Source organism: Lagenorhynchus albirostris, chromosome 1 (assembly GCF_949774975.1).
Source record: "Lagenorhynchus albirostris chromosome 1, mLagAlb1.1, whole genome shotgun sequence".
In the NCBI taxonomy this organism is placed as follows: domain Eukaryota; kingdom Metazoa; phylum Chordata; class Mammalia; order Artiodactyla; family Delphinidae; genus Lagenorhynchus; species Lagenorhynchus albirostris.
Window position 1 is genome coordinate 38,122,097 of NC_083095.1, and position 21,667 is coordinate 38,143,763.

Consider the following 21,667-nt stretch of genomic DNA (forward strand, 5'->3'; position numbering starts at 1 on the left):
TTTTCTTTTATCTCCTCTCCTCCCCTCCCCTCCCCTCTTCTTTTCTGTCTCTTTTTAGGTTTGTTTATGAAACAGAACACTTCAATGGTGTAGCTGAACTGCTGGAAATATTAGGAAGGTAAGCACATTTTTATCTCATTGCTAATCTCAGGTGAATGTCGTTGTGACAGGTTCAGGTGGCACAGGGAAATGCTACCCCAAATCCCTTGCTTGTATGTATGTCGGGTCTCATCTGTGCTTATAGCATGTTTCCCAGCTGACTCTACAAGACACAGTTTTGTGTTTCCCTTGTTCCATAATTATGAATTGCTATTTTTTTGGAATGACTGAAAGAGCTAACAGTTTATTCAGTATTCATCTAATTGCAGTCAGGCCAGTTACATCTTATTCTTGTCAGTTTCGTTTCTAGGCTACCTCTCCTCTGCCATAATTTTTGAAAGTAAGTTTATAATAAGTTAGAAAGATTGCCATTTTCAAAGAGTCCATGTACCCAAGTCAAGTTCTTGAACAGCTGCTGCCTGGAGTAGTGGAATGAATTGGAAAGAGACAGCTGTTGTGTGGGTTTCTACACACAAGAGAGCTAATGTAACTGGACGATGTGATTACTTAGTCTCTCCTCGTAATATGAGGAGAGAGGGAAGGTGGAGTCACACGGTTCTCTCTGGGACTTCCCATAGTTGGGCTCTTTACCCAGGGGTAATCTTGGCCTGGGCCAATTTCAGGAACGGGAAGGAATGATGTCTGGAAATGGAAAGGGTCATGAGTGAGCAAGGCAGGCGATTATTTGGGGAAGGAAAAGAGGGAAGGAAAAATAAAGAGTTGTTGATACAAAAGCTTTTGGGAACTATCCAACTAGGTGTGAGATCTCAGGAGCCTTTTCTGGGAGATCAGAAGCAAATTTCCTTCCTACTTAAAGATATTCTTTAAAGCAACTAAGAAGTCTTGAATGCCACTGGGGTGGGTTTTGGGTTGTTCTGGACTAAACATAAACTGATTAAGATTTAACCTAATCTCACAGGAACAGTGTCTCAATTTAGCTTGTTGTGGTAACATTGCTAATTCATGTCTCTTTTCTTTTTCCTAGTATTATCAATGGCTTTGCTTTACCTCTTAAGGCAGAACACAAACAGTTTCTGGTGAAAGTGTTGATCCCTTTACACACTGTGAGGAGCTTATCACTCTTCCATGCCCAGGTAGAATTTTGTACAACTACTCTTGGAAGCAAAATAAAGTTTGTAAACCCAGTGTTTCATTGATATTGTTATTTACTTAATTTACACAAACAAAACGCTTGTTAAAGTTTAAAATATTCCCCAAGGCAAATAAAAATGTGTATATATTTCCCTATGTATAGGAGTATCATGGGAATATTTTTCAAGTGGGAGAAGCATTTGTTTAATCATATCATTTTACAGAGAGAACTTAGATACTTGCCCAATTTCACACAATTATATACTGAACAGGTTGCATATAATAAAATGTAATGGGCTTTTCAGATTTGTACCTTTGGACATGTGTAATCATTTTCGGATGTTCTTGAATCTTTTAGCTCATCCTCATTTCGCATTAGTCTATCCTTGCCCTTTGCCCCCTCTTCTAGTTCATCCAACATTTCTTTCTCACTTTCTATATACAAATAACACTCTCACAAGTAAACAAATCAATCAGTATTTTCACTTACTTTTATTTTTAGCCTCCATTACTTTAAAAAGCACACCCTGTCTAGTCCCCACTCTAATTTCCCTGCTAAAACTGCCTTGCCTGGTAAGCATGTCAGTAGGAGGTAGATAAATGATCTAGTGGCATTTTAATTTTACCAGTTCAAACCTCTGACGCCCTCCTCCTTGCAATGGGAATGTTTTGAGTTTGCATAAAAATGTAACACATTTTTCAGAGTGGTGTTCCTCTTTAAATGTGAAATGCTGTGTTTCGAGGAAAAATTAGTCCATATGCTTCTAATTTAGCACACCATCAAAATGTTGTTTCGCAAGGGTGGATTTCTTGTCCAAGAATCTTTACGAGCCCTTTTGCAGATCTTGTCTCTAGTGTTTGAAATAGGATATCACACTTCATGATCATTTACAAATTCTTACCTCGATGAGTTAGCATCAGATGTAGAACTCTTCGTGTTTGTCCAGGGCTCTGCCTGTGGCAGGTACGACCTTTCATCTTTCCATGAAGCTGCTTCAGTTTGCGCGTGCCATTTCATGCCACCAGCAATGTTTCTAATAAGTGCCTGCTTCTCATATGGGACTCTTCTGGAACCACAGTAAACCCCAGTACTGTTGATGTTCCAGCAGAGAGAAAAGAAGCCCATGAGATGTAGCTCAAACTATATGTAGATGAGATACTTTCAGAATATACTGGATGTGCTGTTTCACCTCTGCTTTTCATTAGCTGAATATTTCATGTCCCAATATTCTCTTTAAAAAAATTTCCCTGTAGCCTTGTTAGTGTCAATCTTTGGCTTGAAAAAGTAGCTTCATGTTTTGCTTTATATATATTTTATTTTAAAAATGAATTGAATGTGAAGTTATTAAAACCAGACTCTGGAAACTTTTTAGGGCTTTTTAATAATACATCTTTGAGCCCTGAGTATATAGAATTTCCGATTTTGTCTTTTGTCTGTTTGTTTCTCCAGCTGGCATATTGCATAGTACAGTTTCTGGAGAAAGATCCTTCACTCACAGAACCAGTAAGTATTTTTCCCATAATTTCAAAAAACTTCAGAAAGACCACTTTTCATGGTGTATAGAAGAAAATTAACTGCAATTTGTTTTTCTCCTTTTCATTTTAGGTTATTAGGGGATTAATGAAATTTTGGCCCAAAACATGTAGTCAAAAAGAGGTAAGTGCTCAATGTCAGTGTGTTAATAGCTTACTAGAGCACTGAGATAATAAGCGTGTGTAAAAATGCATTATCTCCTCTAATCCTTATTGTGACTCAGCAAGGCAGGACTGTAAATATTCTCATTTTACTAGTTATGAAACTGCTATTTAGAGGTTAAGTAGCCTACCTGGGTATGCTAAGCACAGGTGACTAGGCCACAACCTGCCTCCCTGATGCCTGAACCCTGGGCTTTTACCCTGGGCTGCTCAGCCCTGGGTAAGCCCAAGGCAGACCCCAGTCATGTGTCCAACTGTCTAGCTCTACTGATGTCCCCTTCCTAGTGACCACCTACATAATATGAAGGTTTTCCTGTCACTGTTGATAGATGCTACAGCAAGCTGCCCCAATATCTACTTTAAAGCATCATGTAGGTGGGATCTCACTATGCACAATCTTAAAATATATTACAGACCTTTAGTTTCAGCTGTTCACAAGTGGCCCTGGAAATCTCTGATCTACAATCATTTGTACTTTTGCCAAGACCTAAGTGAGCGTGTGCTGTGTGAGGTTTCCGTGGAGGAAGTGAAGCTCTTAGCCTCCCGGTGAACCTAGCTGGGCACCAGATCTGCACCCACTTTTCTGAAAGGTTAGAAACCATATGGAAAATGGCCCACAAACAAAGGTCAGCTGTTAGTTTTTCATTTGGAGAGTATTTTGGAAGAACTTCAGAATGTTTCTCAACAAATGGCAAGGCTCGACTATATTTCGCTTTTAACAGAAACGCCCTCCTTCTCAAATCAGCTACAATTCTCCAAAACCCTACTTTACACATTTTCAGAAAATCATCTAATTTCTTAATACCTGTTAGGTAAGATTAAACTATGCATTGCTACCCAGATGCATCTCAAGATACGAAAACGTCATGTTTTGTACTTTAATTGCAGGCTTAATTTTTTTTCTAGACAGTTATTTCTTCATGCCTAAATAGGAAAGTGGTTTTAACTTCTCTGTCAGTTTTCCATTATATTGGAAACGAGTGACCCTACTATTGATTTGACTCCATTTTGTGATCTAAAAGCTGTGGTTTTGGAGGCAGATGGTACTGAGGTCACAAGGTTCATTGTGCTCTGTAGCGAGTGAGTGTGTTCATATGTATATGTGTGTAAGTGTGGAGATTGGGTCCGTGTGTGCTGAGGGGTTTAAAGTGGCGTGTGTGTGTGGCTGAACTTCCTCATTTGTCTCTCTGACTCTGTGTGTTCTGCGATCTGGTGTCTCTTAGAGGAGCGCCTAGCACATAGCAGGGGCTGTAAATGTTTGGCAAATATCTGCATGTGCTGCCGCTGTGAGCTTTGTCCATCATGCCGGAGGGCCACTTGCCCACTGTTTTAAAAATATGGAGGAGGGGAGGAGAGCCCCAAAGGGATAGTCCCGTTTCCCAGGGCCCTGCTGCAGTGTGTAAGTACCCCTCATTCTGTATAATAGATGTAGCACATAGAGTATTTTTTCCAAAGTAAATAGAATCACATTTTCAATGCCGAAGGGAATTTGTTCTTAACAAGTACTCTCTGGTGAATTCCTTGTGAAATGAACATCTAACATAAGTTAAACCCTGATTTGTTTTGTTCATGTTTGGTTTTATGTATAAATTTTCATTATATTAAAACTGTGCAAAACGCTCATTATTCCTCTTTGTCCATATGGATTTTTTAATCAAGCACCTGACACTTTGTGTTTTGCCTGTACTTCCAGGTTATGTTCCTTGGGGAGCTGGAAGAAATATTGGATGTGATTGAACCTTCACAGTTTGTTAAAATCCAAGAACCTTTGTTTAAACAAATTGCCAAGTGTGTCTCTAGCCCCCATTTTCAGGTTAGTAATAAGAGGGCGTGAGCCAGAGTGGCTTATAAAACATGTATTATTTTGGTGAAGTTTCATTGGTATTGAAAGAAATGTAATGGACACTAACTAATGTAATGGACCCTAACTGTTGTGGGGTTTTTTTGTTTTATTTATTTATTTATTTTTGCGGTACACGGGCCCCTCACTGTTGTGGCCTCTCCTGTGGCGGAGCACAGGCTCTGGACGCGCAGGCTCAGCGACCATGGCTCACGGGCCCAGCCGCTCCACGGCATGTGGGACCTTCCCGGACCAGGGCACAAACCCGTGTCCCCTGCATCGGCAGGCGGACTCTCAACCACTGCGCCACCAGGGAAGCCCTACCTGTTGTTTTTATTGGCTGATTTTTCACACGATAACAATACTTTTGGTAATCACCACCTTCATCTTGAACACTTGCTACATGACAGCCGCTGTGATGGTGCTTTCTGTCCAGTAACTTGAATTCTCATGACCACTCTGCAAGGAGGGCATTATGATTTTTACAGATGTAAACACTGACCCTCAAAGTGGTAAAATAACATGTCTCAAGTAAAAGGGCTGAATAAGAGGTGGACTGGTAGGGCTCCTATAGTGTGTAAGAGAGAATGCTGAATAAAACTTAAAAGAAAAAGGGAATGCTGATATTCTATACTGTGCTAGATGTTTTACATACGTTACTCCTAAACTTCAAATTATCCTCTGAGGCTTTCCCCCCACTTTCTAGATGAGAAAAATGAGGCTCAGAGAATGATTTGCTCAAGTTCCCCAGTTAATAGGGAGTGGGGAGTCACATAGGCGTCGCTTCTGGTGAAAGCCCGTGCCCTTCCTGTGGCACCACTCTGCCTCCTTGTGGCCGCTCTGGGAGAACACAGGGAGGGTGAGCCTGGGCACCCCTTTTCTTGACTGGGGACATTTTAGCAGTGCTGTGGGACCCACACTGGAGAGAAGAAGGTGATCTTGGGTGAAACATGTTAGGTTTTATACTTTGGCTGTCTCACCAAAGGTCCAAGTCACAGACCTAGAGAACTGACTCTTTATATACTGCCTGTTGATTTGAAGAGACTGTTCAGATTGTATTTGGCAGCACAGAACCCCATTGCTAACATGGGGGACTTGATGGTGGACTTTTCTCTGAGCTGTCATTATCCTGCATAGTTAGAGACACTGGCTGTAGTTGTTGTTTTAATTTTTGACCTAAAGACATCTTAGTATGTCAAGTCAGTGATCTTATGACAACTTTGCAACTGTACCACAAAGCCAAAAAAACAGAAAAAGAGTAGAAACCATTACATGAACCATTACCTTCAGATGATATGACACGTCTAGATTTTTCTTAAAATGCGGGACACTATGTACATGTTTTACATATTACACATGGCCTGTGGTGCTCAAATATCTGGATTGTTTACCTTATTTTTCAGTTTTTATCATGTGTTTGTGGTAATGGAGGGCAAAGAGTGGGACTCTCTTCTCAAATGAGTACCACCAGGAAGCCTTAAATGAAGCTCAGAAGCTTAGAGAGGAGACAGACTGTCATAATTAGCTAGGGCTGTGTCTTAGGGCTACTCTAACAAAATACCACAGACTCTGGTGGCTTATAAACAACAGAACTTTTTTCTCACAGTCCTGGAGGCTGGCAGTCTGAGATCAGAGTGGCAGCAGCGTTGGGTGAGGGCTCTCTTCTGGGTCGCAGACTTCTTGCTGTATCCTCACATGGTGGAAGGGGCTAGGGAGCTCTTGGGAGCCTCTTTTAAAAGGTACCAATCCCATCGTCTTTGGAGGTTAGGATCTCAACATAGGAGTTTTGGGGGGACACAAACATTTAGACTGCAGCAGGCTTCTGTAACAAAACACCCCACACTGTGTGGCTTAAACAACAGGAATTGATTTCTCATAGTTCTGTAGACTGGAAGTCTGAGATCCGAGTGCCAGTGTGGTATGCTTCTCTGAGGGCTCTTTCTGGCTTGCACATCTCACTGTGTCCTCACATGGCCTTTCCCTCCTGCATGCTTGAGGAAAGAGAAGGAAATCTCTCTCTTCCTCTCCGTATAAGGCCACCAAGCCTATCGTATTAGGGCCCCACCCATATGACCTCATTTAACCTTAATTAACTCCTATCTCCAAATGCGCTCACACTAGGGGTTAGGGCTTCAGCATTTGGATTTCCTGCAGGAGGGGGAGACGGGGATGGAGGTAGGGGAGCGAGAACACAATTCAGTCCATAGCAGAAGGAAAAAAATTTTAAATTCCTTGACAGAAGTAAAACTGAGAACAAAAGAAAGAAGGAGAGTAAAGAAGTTCTTTGTTCATTAATTGAGTGTTCATTGGTTCATCCAACAAACATTTATCGAGTGTCACTCTGTGTAGTCAGATGCCGCTCACTACTTGCCCAGGTGAGGCATTGGGGTTAGAAGGCTCTGAGCTAGAGACACTGCACTGTGTGTGTGCGGGAAGACAGTGGGTCCCAGGAAAGTAGTGGTTCTGTCCTGCTGTCAGACATGCTAGTTTTCCCTTTGCATAAGCAGTGCCTTTCCTCTTTAAAGGGCTTTGCTGGATACTGACTTTCTTTCTGTAAGTGATTTTACATATTGGTAAATAGATACATAGAGCTTAGGATACTTATTAGCATTAAGTAGCAGGTAAATATCAGACTCATAGTTGGATATAGGAAAAGCCTAGGTCTCTCTGCCTTTACTAGCATCCTCTTGTGGTCTCTTTAAAAATTTCTCCTGTGGGTTGTTTTCAGAACAGCCTCATGCCTATTCCTCCTCTTCACCCTGCCCTTTCCTTGCCTTGTGCTCTACCTGCCTCAGCCACATGTATGCCTCATGTTTCTAGACACATTGTCCATGTTGGTGCCTCTGCCCCCCTTTCCTGTAATTCCTTTGGCTTCTTTCCTTCATCCTTCAAAGCCCAGCTTAGATGCTATGGCCTATGGTACATTTCTGCCACTCTTCCTCTCCCCCGAGTCATCTGGATTGTTCTTTCTGCTCTTTCCTCTGGCTCTTTATTTCTAGATCTGATACAGCATCTATCACAGTTCATGTTGGATTGGGGATCGTGGAACCCCCTTTCCCTACCAGCACACGAGCTCCATAGGGATGATAGAGTGAAGAGGTTAAGCAGGGACTTAGGAGTCTGTCACTTGCTAGCCATGTGACCTTGAGGCTATGGCTTATCTCCTCTGAGCCGAGCCTCAGTTTCCTCATTTGCAAAATAGAAATAATGGTACCTACTCTGTGTGTTGGTTGTGAGGATTAAGTGAGAAAATATGTAAGTGAAACACTTACCACAGTGCCTGGCATATAGTAAACATTCAATAATAGTGAATTATTTTCTTTGTACTCTTGAGTGTCTAGTGCCTTATGAGACCCAGGACTTTTTTGTGAACCAAATTGAATAATGTAAATGGAAAGGTTCTAATTTCCCAGAGTCTATTGGTGGGCACAGGTTGTACCATTTTATTAAATTAAATGATTACATTTAAGTTAAATTTAAATTTATTTAATTAAAACATAATTTCTTAATCTGTATGAATAAAAGAAGCTGCTCTTTTTTCCCTTTCCCCATATAACTACTCTTTTTAGAGGTTTTTAGATTTTTTATTTTTTTGAGACTTTGGTTTATTGAAATTATTATTGTTATTTTAGATTACTTTTTAGATTTTTTTTTGAGGGCTTCCTCTGAATTCAGAGAGTCAGTTGATAAATGTGGCAGTCCGAAAAAAGGGGTCTGAGATAGCAAGCGAATGTATGTACAGCCAGTATCCCTGAGTCCTAAACTGAGTGACTTCCTCCTGGCTTACCCAGTTCAAAGGCAGGGACCAGAAATGAACTCCGGAAAGAGTCTGGGCACTAGACTCACATCCCAGTTTATCATTGACTAGCAGTGTGACAGTGGCCAGGTTCCCAGCCTCTCTGAACCTCAGTGCCCTCTTCTGTACAGTGATTGCCACTCCTTGGATGGTGGTAAGGATGACACATTCTGCCTGCAGGGTGGGCACAGTGCCTGGCCATAGGAGGTGCTTAGCAAATGCGCCTACTCTGCAGGGATGGGCAGCTGGGTTTTCTTCAGCAGCTACTGACTGAAGGCCAGCCACGCGCTGCACCTTGTGGTTGATCTACAGTGTGCGGGATGAAAGAGGTGAGCCAAGAAGGGGATTAAAGTGATGGGGAAAACAGTGTAGCATATAGAAGTAGGGTGAGGGTGTCTGGAGCTTGCGAGCTGTGTAGGGAAAATGTGGAATCAGATTAAATGGGCATTGTTAAAGGAGAATATAAATAAGTAGGTAGGAAAACTTCTTTTTCATCCCCAAATTGATGAACCACTTCGGAACTTTCTGAAAGATTTTAAACCCACAAAAATGTAAAGTGTGATTAATATTTAATTTTATACTTGATTGAATGATATTAAGATCATCTTAAAATACTTTTGTTTGAAGAGATTATACTTTTGTTTTATCTTTCTCTCTTAACATTTTATTTTTCTTTTCTCAAAGGTGGCAGAAAGGGCACTCTATTATTGGAATAATGAATACATCATGAGTTTGATAGAAGAGAACTCTAATGTCATCCTTCCCATCATGTTTTCCAGTCTTTATAGGATTTCAAAAGAACATTGGAATCCGTAGGTTTCCACAGTTTTCCCCCTCCGTCCCTCCCTCCTCCCCTTCCTTCCTTCTTCCCTCCCCCCTCCCTCCATCCCTCCTTCCCTCCTTCGCTCTCTCCCTGCTCCTTTGGCCTCTCTTCCTCCCTCCTTCTCTTTTGCTTAATAAAATGTCTTGCATGTATGCTCTGCGTCAGATGTTGTGCTTGATGCTGAAGATAGATATGTGAAAAGATAAATCCCTACATTTTAGAAATTCACTGACTGGTTGGGGAGACCCACAAATAAACAGATATTTTATAAAACAGTGTTTTAAGTGCTGTTATGTTCAGATATCTGTTTACTTGAGGGCTTCTTGACCTGTCTGTGAAGGTAGCTGAGGTATTTTGGGGATGCTCTGGATCAAGAGGAGAAGTTTGTGGATATTGCTAGGGTGATGATGCTCAAACTGAATCTTAAAAGAATTTGGCAGGTGGATGGGATGGAGAAGTCCATTCAGATAGTGGGTCTACCCATCACATCAAAAAGGCACAAAAAGGTAAGAAGCACCTGTCGTGTTCTGAGACCTGTGAATTTGGGAGGGCTGAAGCACAAGGTCATTTGGGGAGGTTGCTGGAAGGTAGGGTTAGAAAGTGGAGTGGTGCCCACGTGAGTCTTCACCCACTGGATGATAAGGAAACACTAAAGAGTTGTAAGAAGGGAAGTGCTCTGAACTGATTTGCATTTTAACAAGATCCATTTCTTAAAAACCAGTTCAGTCACTATATGGGTTCTCTAGGGGGAAAAACATTTTAAAATGTTCAAAGAGGAGTTTATCCTCTAGTCTTATGAAAGTTAAAGCATTCTGTATTTGAAGAGCTTTACATATTTCTCTGTGGAATAGAAAGAAAATTTAATGTGGCATTAAAAATTAGAGATAATTTAGTATATTCGTAGTATGTTTGTCTAAAAGTTTTACATACAACTATAAAATACCATATTTCTTACTTTTCACATTTGTCAATTTTTATGACTAAAACTTACAAGAATAAAGAGCTAGCAAACAAATCTCATTATGTAGATAGCCTCTTGAGAACCTAGAGAGTGGTTCTAGCAAGTGTCTGTAACTGCTCAGTAGCTTGTATTTGGCTCTTCTCCATCACTGCCCATCCTATTTGAGAAGGTCGTCCCCCATAAGTTTCCCTTTTAATGGACGCAGGGCAGAAGCAACACAGCAAGTCCACTTTCTTATAAATGTTTTAGAAACATCAAACCCAGGGTTTATTATATGGCCTAACTTTTACCAATGCCTTTTTCAATGGTATTCGAAACACACTAAAGGGAAGTAATGTCGTGTAGTTTTGCAAAGGGCAGTGTTATTTAGACTCGAGTCTGAATATACCAAGCCCGTCACGGCCGAGTCCTCACATTGCCAAGAGCTTATTCTTCCCCTTGATAAGCATAGGCAGCCGTTTGGCTCTTTAGCTGTTTAGTATTCCACAGCTAGTAGCAGCCATCACCAGCTTGCCAGTTACCTTACCAGCCTGTGTATTGGGTCAGCAAGGGGACTAAGGAGTGGATGGACTGATGCAACTCCCAACTAGAGACGTAACTCGTATTAAACTGCCCTGCTTACAGAGGCTTGGTATCATCTTTGAATATGAATTATAGATATATAAAATTTGTTACCATGGGAACAGCCTTTGATTTTGATGAATTATGTATATTATCACTTTAAAAATAAAATTCTATGCAAATTCAGGTCTTGAAGGTTGGTCCTACCACAGGTGCTCATTCTTAGGGTGAAGTTGCTTTATTTTTATACTTGCCTTTTTATTAAATTAAATTAACAAGTGCCCACAGGCAAGTCTATTCTGGGTACCCATAGTTAAGAGGGCAAAATTAGATTTTGTTTTTCTAATCCTGCCAACCCCTCAGAAAGATATCTTACCTAAAGAATGTAGCTCTCTTGATGTGGAAGTGAATTGTAGGTCATTTCTAGTTGTTCCAACTAAAAAGGGAGGGAGACTGCAGTGTGAGGAGCTCATTCAGATAAAGGCTGTACATCCGCTCTCTTCATTCAGCATCCCATTATGTAGGACTAACCAATACGTTCCCTTCTCTCTGTGCTTCCAGGGCTATCGTGGCATTAGTGTACAACGTGTTGAAGGCGTTTATGGAAATGAACAGCACCATGTTTGATGAGCTGACAGCCACATACAAGTCAGATCGTCAGCGGTAACTTTTTAAAGCTTTTTTGTCAGCCGTGCATAATACCATTGAGTTCTTTTTTTGCTCTTTGCTGAAGTTGCCTAATTGTACCTGAAATCCTAAGCAGCACATTTTATTTATTTCCATATTCATTTTCACATGATCATTAGCTGTGACTTTATTAGTCTGCCACTGGGTAACAAAGTGTCATTTTGAAAAAGGCTGCTTTCCTTCTTCCCTTCCATAATGTTTCTCTTCTGCCTCAGGGTTAAGAGCCTGGCACATAACTGGTATTTCAGGTCCACTTAAGGGGACCATCAGGTAGTTGGCCATCTGGAGTCACTCCCATTCTGAACTAGATTTCTGAACTGATTTGTACTTCACTCCAGCAGCAGGAGAGATGAGGCACCGTTTTTGTTTAGCTCTTTGGCCCAGAACTTACTTTCTATACTAAAACCCAACAAATTCCTTATGATTTAGAGAGCAGTGAAAAGAACAAGGAGGTAGAGCGTATTATACAGATCTTGAAATGTTTAAGATCAAAGGAGAGCAGAAACCAGTTGAACTCTTTATCGTAAATGCTCTGGTTTAGTAGGCCTTTGTTGAGTTCATTTACATGATTCTTCAATTTTGATATTTCTTGTTCAATGTGTTCACTTTCCAAAAGATGTTGTCTTAGTCTGTTTGGGCTGCTATGACAAAAGACCACATGGGTATTTTATGGGTAGCTTATAGAGAACAAAAACGTATTGCTCACAGTTGAGGAGTCTAGACGTCCAAGAGCGTGGCACCAGCATGGTTGGATGAGGCGCCTCTTTCTGGTTCATATCTGGTCTCACTACGTCTTCACATGGTGGAAGGGACAAGGGATCTCTGTGGGGTCTCTTTTATAAGAGCACTAATCCCATCCATGAGGGCTCCACCCTCATGACCTAATCACTTCCCCAAAGCCCCACCTACTAATAGCGTCACCTCTGTGGGTTAGGATTTCAGCATATGAATTTTGGGGGCACACAGATATTCAGGCCCTGGCTTGATATACTTGGAGAGATTGAGGAAAGTCTGGAGAGCTTGTTAGTAGTGGAGCCTCTGGGTTGGCTTTTCTCATTCAGAAGAAAATGTCAGCTTTGTGTATATCATAAAACCACGGACCTTCAAGGATCCCAGAGTTTTCATACTCAAGACCTGGCGGAACCTCCTGAGCAAAACTATCTGTGGTTCCCTTGCATCTTTGCCCAATTTTTAATGTGTTACTTGGATTTTAGATAAAAAGAACAATGAAAGGAAAGGTTTGGTGGCAGGGACAAAGGACCTTCACAGTGATTTTTTTTTTTTTGCGGTACACGGGCCTCTCACTGTTGTGGCCTCTCCCGTTGAGGAGCACAGGCTCCAGACGCGCAGGCTCAGCGGCCATGGCTCACGGGCCCAGCCGCTCCGCGGCATGTGGGATCTTCCCGGACCGGGGCACGAACCCGTGTCCCCTGCATCGGCAGGCGGACTCTCAACCACTGCGCCACCAGGGAAGCTGATTTTTTTTTTTAATTACCAGGATGCAGTATAGAAAAGTGACTTAATTATGGAATATGGCGAGTGTTTAATGGTAGAGAGAAGAGACTGAGATTTTTTATACCATGTTGAAATAAATACCAGTTATTGGATATGTTGTACCATACCTAAAGAACTTTTAATTTACTATACAGTATTTATAGTTGCTGCAAATCATTAAATTTATAGTAACCCTCCATGTTCCAAACTTAAATTAAAATCTTTAAAAAAATGTTATTTAAGTAAAGGAGATACAGGACACATTTTTATGCTGTGACATACAATTAAGGAATGCATTGTACATAATATCCTTTCTTTTATGGTAAGTAAAAACCCATTTTTATTATCCTAGTTGAATAAGGATTAAATCTGTAGAATTCCATTAAGACTATTAAAGACCTTATTTCTAAAATATTCAAATCGATTGAATTAAATTCATTCATTTCTGTTGAATTTCAGAACTGTTTTCTGATCATTTATCATTTAAACTAAATAGGCCAAACTCTTGAAAAAGATAAGAATGAACCAAGGGGACCAGGAATAGACACTATGAAGCTGATTCTGATAATCTGGTAAATTAAAGCGACTTATAGTGAGTGGACTTTCTTAATAACAGAAGGGTTTTTTTAAAGCCAGGGTAATATTTTGTCAAGTGAGCAATAGAAAGTTGTACTGAATAGTTGGAAATACTGGTTTTTCCATGGATGTGGGAAGAGAAAAAGAGACTAAAGAGATTTATTTGGTATTGTTAGACAAGAAATGAAAGGAGGATTTCACTTCCGGAAGGCAAGAAGTAACTAACTGTTTCAGTTCAGATCAAAATTTTTTAAGTATTACAAATCTGAAAACAGGTGGGTGTAGTAAGTAACACTCATAGATATTGATACATATGCCAACATTAGTGCTCTGTGAAATTGAAATTGGAAGAGAGTTTGACATTATCTCTAGTATGACAACTTGGTGGAGTTTTAAATTGCCACCTACAGGGAGAGAGAAAAGTGGGAAAGTATGGGGGTGACAGAAGCTATCTCAGAAATATTTAGGATTTTTGAAGATAAAGTTGTCAGTGTAAAAGATGTATGATAACTCAGCAAGAAGTTCATCTGGAAGAAAAGCCCCACAGGATAGACTGCGATGATTGCCATGCAACTCTTGATCAAAGACTCGTGAAATGCTTCAGTAACAAGATGAGTGTTTTAATCATGTCAGCACTTAATTTAAACTGCAGATTAGGGCAGTAAGAACCTAACATATGTTTAAGCTGTTTTTTAGTTGGATAAGGTCTCTAAGCCCTTGCTTACCATCTTCTTCCTCCTCCAAAAAGGAAGATCAATATGCATTGAAACTCAGCAGGATCTGTAGAATTTACTTTTAAATCAGTGTTCTGTGATAACATTTATTTAGACCTAATATTATCCCCAGACTGTACTGAGAAACCGAAAGTGATAATTTACCAAACAGCTTGCTTTACAGTTAAGAATCTAGTATCCATAATGGTTGGAGAATTATCTAATCTTGCCCTTGTTACCCTATAAATAAAAATTTTCAGGATCAAAATTACCAAATAGGTAATTGTTTGAAAAACTATTACACTCACTGAAATTCATATTGTGCAGATTGTATTTGAGCTGGTTGGAACTAGTTGTAGTAAACAAGGCTTAAATGACCGAAATAATAATTATAAAATGATAATATTAATTACCATATTATATAATTAAATGTTCCCTCAATACCCTAGTGGAATGAGGTTATAAAATTCCTTAGATATTTCTAGAGACATTTTGGCAGGGGAATGAAGATTAATTTCTGTTGCTGTAGATATCAATATAACTTTTAAAAAATTGGTGACAATAAAAAATATGAGGCAATGGAATTATATACACATTTCACTTAACCTATGTGGATTTCCTTCCCTGAGTACATATTGTACTGTAGTGAAGTACGAAATCCTTACTAAGTGAAGTTAAATTCTTGCCAAGTGAAGTTGCATAAGGACCATAATCTGCCATGCCTGGGGTGGCAGAGCCCCTGTTTTCAGGATTTATCTGAACTTATGGATTCAGAAATGTTATCTGGGTCTGCTGTTTACTGGTTCATCACAACATGAAGAAACTAGGGACAGTGTAGTGAATTATTTTTAATAAATATGAAATTATTTAATGTATAGTATAGCCATGTGTTCCCGATTTGTGTACTTACTACTTCATTGTTGTTAAAGTTAACGTTCTTTATTTTATAAAAATATGGTAATCTAAAAATGTCCTTGGCAAAATAAAATTTGTTTACTCTATCTATCTATCTATCTATCTGTCTATCTGTCTATCTATCTGTTTATTTTTGGCTGTGTTGGGTCTTCGTTGCTGCGCACAGCTTTCTCTAGTTGCGGTGAGTGGGAGCTACTCTTCGTTGAGGTGTGCAGGCTTCTCATTGTGGTGACTTCTCTTGTTGCAGCACGGTCTCTAGGCACATAGGCTTCAGCAGTTGTGGCTCGCAGGCTCTAGAGCGCAGGCTCAGTAGTTGTGGTGCTCGGGCTTAGTTGCTCCACGGCATGTGGGATCTTCCCGGACCAGGGCTCGAACCTGTGTCCCCTGCACTGGCAGGCGGATTCTTAACCACTGCTCCACCAGGGGAGTCCCTACCCTATTTTGAACATCTAGTTTTTTGGTAAATTTTACCAAACAGTGAAATCTGAAAATTCTGGAAGTCATTAGTCAAATTGATATTGAGCCAAATTTGAAGGCTTGGAACGTTACAGATTTAATACCCAATAATATCAACAAAGTTCTGTCCAGAATTAAAACTGAAATCACAGAAGAATGTTTAATTTGTCCATATATATAGGTATAAAATAAGTTAGTAATGTGGATTTTGTGGTTTAATACTTGTAAGAACAAGATTCTACTAAAGAGTTTACATATACATAATGTAAGAAAAATGAGTAATAATAAAGAGGAAGTATATTTTCTTGACCTACTACATTCTTTGTATCAGTGTCATCTCTATCAACCCTTTTGAGAAACTATTTGGAGACAAAAAGAAAATCAGATTTGAACTAGACCCAAAGTAAAAATGAATAATGTACCATTGGTTTTAGGATAACAGATACATAAAAATGATCATCATTTTTCTTTCTTGGTAATTTTGAAGTTAATTTTCTTTATTAAGCTAAGTATAAAGGAATATTAATGTAAAATATTAAAATATTCTTGTCATCTTCTACTCTAGTTAATGTCTATATAAGTGTCAAGAAAAAATAAAAAGCGAGAGAGAAAAAAACTAAAAATGCCAAACTTTTCAGAGACCTTTTAAAAAGTCTGGGGAAAAGTATGTCAAAGGGGCAGTTATTGTTGGATAATCTCTTTAAACTTTCTCAGTTGTTTACCTTGTATTCTATTTTTTCCCCAGTGAGAAAAAGAAAGAAAAGGAGCGTGAAGAATTGTGGAAAAAACTGGAGGATCTGGAGTTAAAGAGAGGTCTTAGACGTGATGGGATAATTCCAACTTAACAGAAATAATGACAACAACCTTACTAACCTGTGGAGTCACACATTTATGTAGTAGAAGATGGAACAGCAGTTTTCTGTATTGTGCAACTTTACAGTAGATTTCACATTTGTTTCATTATTACAACAGCACTGTATATACCTGTCTCTAAGTAAAGGAAAAAAAAATAAGGACTTCAGTCCAAAGTTTGGACAGTAGATGGACTTCTCAGAACTTGGCAAACATAATCATTGTTCTAACCCTCTTTTAAAAGAAAAAAAAAAGCAGTCTTCAAAGATCTGTCAATGAAATTTGTATATTAAAATTCCATTATTGGGAGTTCCTTATTTATCATTAGCAGAGAGTATGAAACAATTTTCAAATGTGAACAATCTTAAATTTAGCTTGTCTTTCTGCTAAGCTGTTAAGTGTATTTATAGTAAAGGAAGGGAAAAAAAAAAAGACTGTCATTTCCTTATAAGTTTGTATAACATCCTCCTCTGGGTAACTTGACTGTAATTTGACATCTTTTCCTTTTGCACATCTTCATGAGTTGAATGTCCACGTGGAATGGGGCCGTGAATTATAAAGGTCCCTGATAAAAGTTTTGTTCACTGGAGTGAACATCTTTCCAGTAAGCAGGTAGTCCTGGTACTCCTTTAGTTTTAAAATTAGGAGTAAAAGAGAGCAGGTGATAAACATAGTAGGGAAGGGAATTTTGGATTCACGCATCAGTTTATGGTGACTCCAAATCAATGTCTTGAATCCTTTGAAAACAGGCACTGGGACATCATAGGGTTCAGTACCTGACCAGTATTAGTTATGTACGTCATTGAACACACAAACCAGAGATGTTTTAGAAATGTCAGAAGACATCCTTTTGGACCATTTTGAAATAAGAAAGACAAACACTAAACAGTACAACCATGAAATTGATCACCAGGATTGCGAATCTAATTGGGAATAGAGTTGAGCAAACAGCTTGGACTGTTTGGAGTTGTTGCCTTACTTTTTAATATGTATTTATAAAGTATTCCAGCAAAAGAGGATGAAGCCTCTGGGAAAAAAAGAAACATATTACAGTGTTTTTTGTAGATTCTCATTCTATATCCCATCACAGCGCCAGCCCTGTTTTTAGCCAGAAAGGATTCAGGATAAACATTATTATGCATTCTGAATTGAATGCGTGTTCCTAACTACTGTATTTGTTACCAAAAGTGGTTCTACAAATGCTACTGAAAAAATCTGGAAATTCCTAATGTCCTGAGTGTTAATAATAAAGTTTAAAAATGCTTTTATATCAAAGGTGCATTGTGACCAAATTGTTTAAGAAAAACAAAAAACAAAATCTAAGGCTGTATTATAGATCTATCTTATTGGCCCTCTGCTTTGTATTTAAAAGAGGAAGCTTACATCTTGGGGAGTTAAAATGCTGATAAAACTTGTGTACATTATGTACTTACCTAAAGCAGTTGCATTATTATGTACTGAAAGATATGTGTTTTGGGATTTATTTCCAGGATGCTTTTGCTTGTTATGGACTTGGCAGCAGTGAGTTGATAATCCTAAACAATCCCTTCCAGCAGTATTCGTGGTATAGAGCTGATTCTGCGTTCATGTGTTGAATTGTGATAGTAGCAAACAGGAACATATGAACTGTTGTTGATCTTAATAGAAATATGGTATCAATATGGGCTTGTATATTTTCTTCCTTCCATTTAAAATATAAGGTAGAATATGCAGTTTTATTCTTTACAAGAAAAAAGGAAAAAAAGAAGCCACTGACCTTTCTCCCCTACTAAGCGTTTCAGGATTATCAGGTCACAGTTTGTGCGTAAAAGTCAGCTGATTATGGATATTGTCATCTCAATAACTTTGTAAAACAAAAACAAAATTTGGCATTGTTAATTCTGAAAAAGAAACAGCAGTAAAAGAGTCATATGCAATACCAAACACAACATGGTTTAATGGAATTAATAGATTCTTTTTTTTTTTTTTTTTTTTTAAGGAACGTTAATGGGAATTCAATGTAAAGCTGGCAGAGGCTGCCAAAGATGAAAACAGCTTACTTTAAAAGTACTGGAGCAAAGGTGCAAGTTCAAATGCTAAAGATAAAAATAAATTTGTAACGAATCATCTCCTTTAGCCCTTTGATTTTAGCCTGTTAGTTTTAACTCTGCTTTACATTTAATTTTGATAATATAAACTTTTGTTTGCCATTAATTCATCTTTTTAGATTGAGGACATTACAATCACAGGTTTATGAAATATCTCTGCCCATTAGAATGAAATGCAGTCATTTGAGATGAGAAAGACCAGGATCCTTTTTTGCACCTTACCCTGTGCTCAGAGTTAAGGTGAGAGCTACACCGATATCCTTGATGTCAATTTCATATGTTGATCATTCCAAACTGAGAAGAATAAAGCCAAATTTTAGACATATTTAAAGTTATTATAGATATATGTCTAAAATTCATAGGGCAACTTCTGAGAAGAAACACTGTCTTTTCTTTTTTAACTGAAAGTGACAATGTGGCATTTGTCACGTTGTGTCCAGTGATGCACAGTAACTGAGGTAATCTGACTGTTGCACTATGTGACATATTTAAGGACGTACTTGCTGCATTTGCAGCAGCCCTCTCTTTGTCCTTTCCCACATTTCTGCTGTTGCTGCAACTTGAGTTAATTGTGACAAATGCATCTTTGTGTTATATTTTGTTTGCTTCCTAATTTCCAGAACTATATATAAATATATTTTTTAAATAGCAAATATTGTAGTTAGTGAGTGATGATCACTCCAACCTTATCCCTACCATATTGGTTTCAGGGGTAGGATTAAGAGTGTCTTTGGAAGAAAAAACAAAAAACAAAAACAGAACCCTGTGGTTTAGAAGGATGCTGAGGCCTTAGGCTGTGGGCCTAGAACAACCATGTGAGTGAATTGACCCATCTCATACTTTGAATCAAGCATGCATTCCTTTTCTCGTTGTGCAGGTGTCTCTAGTTGTTTTCCTTCAGTGTTTTCGTCCTTTTAAATTTTATTATATTTTGCTCTCCCTGACATCTGTTTTTTATAAAATAAAAAATAAAAAAAGTAAGACATAGATAATACCCTCAATGCCTCTGGATACTCACAAGCAGGGTTATGCTCCTTCATCTTGGGCTTGCTTGCCTAAATGGAAGGGTTTAATTTATTTTGTACCTCCTTCTATGCGTGGGACAGTCCAGGGTGCAGAGCTAGGAATTGCTTATAATTGCACCTGCTATACTTAAATGTATAGCCCTAGGCTCAATCACACTATGGAAAGAAAAAAAAAAGTATATTTAGAGCTTTAAAAGCTTTTTTATTTTTTTGTGGGGATCGGGGGGTGGGAAAGGGAAGATGTATGGATGTTATTGGCATTTTTAAATGTTCAGAGGTTTTTGTTTTGTTTTGTTTTGTTTTGTTTTGTTTCTTCTGTTTTGTTTTTTCTTCCCTTTAATTGGATGCACTGACCTGGCCCAAGAAATGAAGAGATTCTCTCTTTTGATGCTATTACCAATGTTACAACAAAGTGACAGTCACCTGTAGCAAAAAGGTGGCACCAGACATGATCAGTGATATTTTATTTGCACATCAATATTTTTATTTTTATATTCTGGCTCAGCTGCTTCTCTGAGTGGAGTTAAGGAATGAGCCACAAAGGATTTTTGTAGTAGCTATATTGGCAATGCATTTTATATTTCTCAGTATTTAATTTTGAAACTCTAAAAGGATTGTGCATCTTGAGAGAAAGTTGAGCAAATTTTAATCTAGTGTTAATTTTTGCTGCTTCTTGTGCACGATAGCAGCAGTAGTATCTCTCTTGGAAATAAACATCCCATATTATGATGTCTATGAATATAGGTTTCCTTTTCTACCCTCCCTTCCTCCCTCCTTCCTTCCCTCCCTCCCTCCCTCCCTCCTTTCTTTCCTTCCTTCCTTCCCTTCTCTTTCTTTACTTTTTTGGAAATCACTTATTGTATATAAGTTGTAATCCAGACCTCATGTATCAATGGGGAACTTTCAAATATAAATATTACCAATACATTTTCTGGTTGTTGTCTGATTTTTGATTGAGGTATAATGAGAATGACATGTCCATTGCTTTTGGTTTGAGGATTTCGCTTTAGCTTCATAAATCTTTTGGTATTTTAGTATTTCATTGTTTTAGCAGGAGAGGGCAGCAAAAGTTCATTTTCCTTGTTAGAAATGCTGTGGTTCATGATTGGTTTTAAATTTAGTTGTGTGTGTGTTTTTTTTAAACAGCATCTGTTTGTGGGTAGAGGTAAAAATGAAACATTTTTGATATGAAAAGTTGCATATGAAAATTATAGACTGGTTCAACCAGACAGTGAAGACTTCTGATCCACATTAAAGTTAAAATGCCACAAAGCAATCTTCCAGCGCTGGCTAAAATATGCTACTTCCTTTTCAAACACAACAAAATGCAAGCCGAGTCTTAAAACATTTGGAGTTTTAAAATGTCTTTCTTTGAAAATGATTTACTTTCTTCAAAGTGGTAACAGAAACAAAAATGAAGGTGCTCCCAAAGGGAAATGTAACCTTCCCCTTTCACAGGTGTGTGAGAGGTTCTGTACTGTGGGTGCATCCTAATAAAGAAGCAGTGAAGAGTTTTCAGGTGCCTGGCTGTGTGTATTTGTTTGTTTGTCTGTTTCTGATGTCCATGGCCTTTTTGAACCATACTAATGGTAGATGTGATCCATGTAGCTGTGAGGCAGTGGGGTTGGTATGTTCAGGCTTTCAACTTGAGAAAATCAGTTTGTGATTAGGGAGCGGTCCAATGTCTATTGCTGGATAACAAACTACCCCAAAACTTGGTGACAGAACATTTGTTCACAAATGTATGGTGTGGGCAGGACTTGGCAATAATGTCTTGTCTCTGCTATTCAAGTATCAACTTGGGTTTATCAAGTGGGATAGGAGAATTCATTTCCAACATGGCTCACTCATATGGCTGTTGGCAAGTTGGTGCTGGCTGTTGGCTTGGGGTTCAGCCAGAGGCCTCAGTTCTTCTTGACATGGGCCTCCTTATGGGGATGCCTTCTTGGGCTTCCTCACAGCATGACAACTAGGAATGAGTGTTTTAAGAGACAG

General features: G+C 38.8%; 1 protein-coding gene across 4 annotated transcripts in view; it reads left to right on the plus strand.

Moving 5' to 3' along the window:
* PPP2R5E (protein phosphatase 2 regulatory subunit B'epsilon) overlaps positions 1-21,186 on the plus strand; it is a 152,672-nt gene extending 131,486 nt beyond the window's left edge. For 2 of the 4 annotated variants that reach the window (XM_060141711.1, XM_060141718.1), the window contains exons 7-15: positions 59-118; positions 1,085-1,193; positions 2,642-2,695; positions 2,798-2,848; positions 4,580-4,699; positions 9,207-9,334; positions 11,429-11,530; positions 16,454-16,521; positions 18,539-21,186. In XM_060141711.1, coding sequence (XP_059997694.1) covers positions 59-118; positions 1,085-1,193; positions 2,642-2,695; positions 2,798-2,848; positions 4,580-4,699; positions 9,207-9,334; positions 11,429-11,530; positions 16,454-16,521; positions 18,539-18,588 — 742 coding nt within the window. In that variant the 3' untranslated portion in view covers positions 18,589-21,186. Of the gene's footprint in view, positions 1-58; positions 119-1,084; positions 1,194-2,641; positions 2,696-2,797; positions 2,849-4,579; positions 4,700-9,206; positions 9,335-11,428; positions 11,531-13,507; positions 13,664-16,453; positions 16,522-18,538 lie in introns of those variants that run through there. The other 2 variants (XM_060141728.1, XM_060141737.1) reach the window with 2 other exon arrangements.
* Positions 21,187-21,667: the final 481 nt, after the last annotated feature.